This window comes from Mizuhopecten yessoensis, unplaced genomic scaffold (assembly GCF_002113885.1).
Source record: "Mizuhopecten yessoensis strain PY_sf001 unplaced genomic scaffold, ASM211388v2 hete_36167380, whole genome shotgun sequence".
Lineage (NCBI taxonomy): Eukaryota > Metazoa > Mollusca > Bivalvia > Pectinida > Pectinidae > Mizuhopecten > Mizuhopecten yessoensis.
In genome coordinates, this window is record NW_018485262.1 from 1 (window position 1) to 4,669 (window position 4,669).

General features: G+C 34.2%; 1 protein-coding gene across 1 annotated transcript; it reads left to right on the top strand.

The window, feature by feature from the left end:
- Nucleotides 1-90: 90 nt before the first annotated feature.
- LOC110444729 lies at nt 91-4,663 on the top strand (the record flags this gene model as incomplete). Its single annotated transcript, XM_021489093.1, has 5 exons — nt 91-197; nt 810-874; nt 2,706-2,777; nt 3,791-3,960; nt 4,536-4,663. Coding segments are annotated over exons 1-5 (528 nt in total), but the record flags the coding sequence as incomplete, so codon positions are not given.
- Nucleotides 4,664-4,669: the final 6 nt, after the last annotated feature.

The following is a 4,669-nucleotide window of genomic DNA, read 5'->3' on the forward strand; positions in this document are numbered from 1 at the left end:
TTAGTGGGTTGAATAAAGCTCCGTCATAATGTCACTTTTCACAATTCCTTTACAGAAGTAAGGTTGTCATGCATCTATTGTTTTATGTTCAGCACATCTATGGCATGAGAGCTGACTTGCCAGATTATCGACGACAACCAGAACTTTCCTTTTTTGACGTTCCTTTCTATTTCCCTTTCTATACTGCTTACGTTGAGGTAAGATACACTTATTATCTATAACTCATATGCGGGTAATTCTTATAATTATCGTTCGGATTTTCCTTCTTAAATTGTCTTTTCTACTTCGTCCCTTGCATCAGTATATCTTTGTCGTGTTCCATATATGTCTTCACGGTAAGTATTATTCTATTTTCGATGGTTATATCTGATTTCTTTTAATGTAAATCATTTTCACCAATTAGATGCATAGATAATATTTCATTTCCCATTGAATAAGATAATACTTATCTCATTAGAGTGACTGAATACAAGCACGTTACACGAGTGCGAAGCATGAGAGAAGACATCGATATATCAAGCCAAATGACTCCAATATAAAATTATTTAACAAGAAAACTATTATGTTATCAATTATGTTGTTAAATAAATAGCATAGTGTGTGTAACAAATATGTACCAAAACATCCACTTATATTACAGTTAAACGGCTTCAAATGCAGTAAATTTAAAGAATCGTTTTTATTGGTCAGAACCAAAAAGAATTGTTCAAGTGAGTGAAAAGAATATAAGTTTTATCAAATTGATGGACTTTTATATCTCACTGGAGAACATGTAATGAATTTAAAGGCTTTTTCATTTTGTTGTTTAGGGATGGGCGTTGTATGCCGAGTACCTCGGTGTGGAAATGGGACTTTATAAGGATGACTATGAACTGTAAGTTTCCAATATAGAAACTTAAAAGGTGACACAAAGAAAATCCATACCGGAGTCCCAATACAACAAAAATAATTGCACCATATCATCATCACATTAGTAAAATAAATATCGCAACGTCAATAAGTATATAATGTTACATATCGCATATTTTTTCCTACAACATCATTGGATGGATAATTTTCACGCTGATGGATGAAATTGAATCGGCCTTACTTTTTTTAGAAATAACAGATTAATATTAACGTTATGACGTCATAGGCTTGTAATAGTTATATTAACATCGACGTTGTCCCGGTCAATTTGACTTTCTCGGGTAATATAACCACATATTCGCCTCACCAAAAGTCTAAATTCATAATAATGAACTTCTGTGTCAACATATCAGGCAGATATAATATTATATTGCTGTATCGACACAAAATTATGATTTATATATATACTGCCCCAAAGAAGCATCACAAAGTACGATTTAAACCGCAGCACGAACACATTTCAGATATAGACTCAGCGTATTTACATAATAATACGATACATGTTAATAAACACATAGATGTATACCGATGCATCAACACATGTGATGAAAGCCGCACAATCGACACATGAGTACCATACATACAACAATGTCAATATACACATAGGATATATAACGCTGCGTAAACACCTTAGTCATACCAAAAGTGTATACCGGGGAATTTGCGCTGCAGTTTAACTTTCACTCTTTTCTCCCTCCGTAATGAATGTGAATTCATTATTACAGATTAGAAAACAGCATAAAATGTAGCATACATATAATTTGAATGTGAAGGGCGAAATCATCTCTGGGCGAAAATTGATTTCATGGACGTTAGCGTATACAGTATATAAAAGAGGCAGCGTCAGCAAACACGTACCGTATTCATACATATGACATATACCGATGCGCCAATACACATGATGTATACCGCTGAAGTAACACACAAGCACGATCTATAAAAGGCAGCGTCAACCCACAAAGCCGATATCGTCAACACATCATATCCTACATAAAGCTGCGCCAACTCACAGATACACAAAATGGCACCGATACGCATGGAAAAAAATGCAAAACAAAGGTTGATACATCTGTAATACTCACAAAATCACATGTCGAAATCATGCAAGTGCTCTGGGAGGGTAACAGTTTCCTGTGTCTCATGTACCCTCTTCAAATTCACCTGCGATCTAAAACGGTATCAAGTTGTTATTATTATTTCACTCCTGAAAAATACTTGCTTTTCTCAAATGAAGAATGCAGTGTTCTTACTCCATACGTCTTGACACAAAGCATGTCTTAAATATTTTGTCTTGGTTTTGTTAGTCTACTGTTGAAACTACGATTGCTATGTATAAAGATCTTGTTCAATATCGTAAAATGTATGTGCACATAATACAATCGAACAGATCATTTTTTATACTTAAACTAACATATTGCACCTTAAGGGTCCCAGTCCCTCCGTATTGTTTTTTTCCCGTTTACAAAGTATCCTCTTCTTAATTTCGTCCAGGGTTCCATGGTTTACGGGTTCTAGTTCCGGTCTGACGCTGAATTACAACATATTCACAACATTGTTGTTGAAAATATTTTGTTTATTTCATCTTTATTATTTTCCTTAGAAGCCGAGGACAGTATGGTTTGTTTTTCATATATGATTTATCAAAGCTATAGTCATACCGGAAAATGCGTAGCTACATTTTTTGGCAGTGGTACGGGAATACCCATTTGATATCGTTATACAATACCAAATACCGTACAAATGTGTTATCTAGTGACTGGGTTGAATAATTACCAGCAATTTGTTTTCTTTGTCAGGATGGGTAGATACAGCGCGGAAATGCTTCGAGCCTGTCGTCTGGTTGTCGATACTGGTCTACATCACTTCAAGTAAGTCTTTTTTACTACATTTGAATTACAGTATTTGAACTGACTACTCATTTGTAAGGGATACACTACATGTTTCAAAACCCTGTATGCCTTTGTCATAACGAGCACACGTATTTAACGTAAAGTATCGTACATGTTCCTTGTATTATATATTGAATTTCGCCTACATTTTTGGAGATTTTACATTCATGAATTGATAATCGGAAATATAAGATGGCAATTTAATATATCACAAAAATAAATATTAAGCAAAGAGTAAATAAATAACAATGACGTTGGTCCAACCTTCTTTCGTAATCGCAAATACTCGTTAAGGAATCAATGAATGAAGATATTCCCTAAAAATATATAATCCCTGTTTTGTATCGGGTTGTAAGCAAACATTTTACATATGCAACGGTATATACATTGAACGTACAATGTTTAAGCCCCCACCTTATATCGATGGTGATTTTTTTTTTCAAATCAAATTTGGGATTTTCTTAAAACGAACAAAACACAGTTAGTGTTATTGAAATATAAATGACAGTGAACGAAGCGAGTCCAAGCAGCTACTGCTATATTTGAAATTGAAGCATCCAAAATGAATACGAGTACAAGCATCAAGTGCTGTATTTAAGATTGAAGCATCCTAAACGAACATGAGTCCAAACAGCTAGTGGCATGTTTGAAATTGAAGTATTCGAAATGAAAACGAGGACAAGTAACTAGTGCTATATCTAAGATTGAAGGTTGTGAAATGAAAACAAGTACATGTAACTAGTGCTATGTTTTACGATTAAAACGTAAGGAATGAAAACGAGTCAAAGCAGCTAGTGCCCTGTTTAAGATTGTAGCCTATGAAATGAAAACAAATCCATGCAGATACATGTATTAATCAGCTGGTGTTGTGTTTAAGATTGTTGCATCTGAAACGAAAACGAGTCTAGATACATAAATGTAGATAGTGTTACGTGCAAGTTTTATCATTTCTAGATACAAAATAAATAGCATGGATTGATTTTCTTTTTCAGTTGGGAGCAGCAAAGAGCTGTTGAATACATGTTGAACTACACCTCCTTTTCACGCGAAGCTATAACTATAGAGGTTAACCGGTACATAACCTGGCCGGGACAGGCATGTGCTTACAAGATCGGAGAAATTCGTATAAGAGAGCTCAGAAGGAAAGCAGAATCTGAACTGGGTAGGTAAAACAGTAACGTTTTAAGTTAACTGTTAAACATTGTTACCAAGAATAAAGACATTAATTTTATTTTTTAAACTGGTCTAAATAGTCTGTTAGATGTTTTCATAACCTCCCATAATACTGACATATTTTATTGATAGTAAACTACACATTTTGAAAATTATAAAATGTACATATCATTTTGTAAACGAATATAATTAATTAATCAAAAAGGTTGAAAATAAATCATCTTCTTGTAAAGGTTAGGTTTCGAGTATCTTGACAAAGTTTGTATTTCGGCTTACCAAACTGAAGACATTAGAGTTAATGATTTTCCATCGTCACTTTGTTAAGCGTGCCTAAATACTATATTCAGCCGTTCAGAATGATAGCATGGAAAAACTTTCAAACGACTTGACTTTGAAATACATATTGAAACCTGGACCTTCAGAATACGAACCCTAAGTTTATATCTGTAATAAGATATTGCACAGTTAAGAAAATGGAATGGACGAGAAATAAGCATTTTATTGTAAACATATTATACATGGATTCCTGATTCACTGTTCAAGTAATGTTGTTTCTGTAACCAGGTTCATTGTTTGATATCCGCGACTTCCATTCCGTCGTTCTGACAAATGGTGCTATGCCACTGAGTGTACTGGACGACACCGTTAATGACTGGATCACGACAATAAAGAACAATCCAAAACCAGTATCAGCCGCC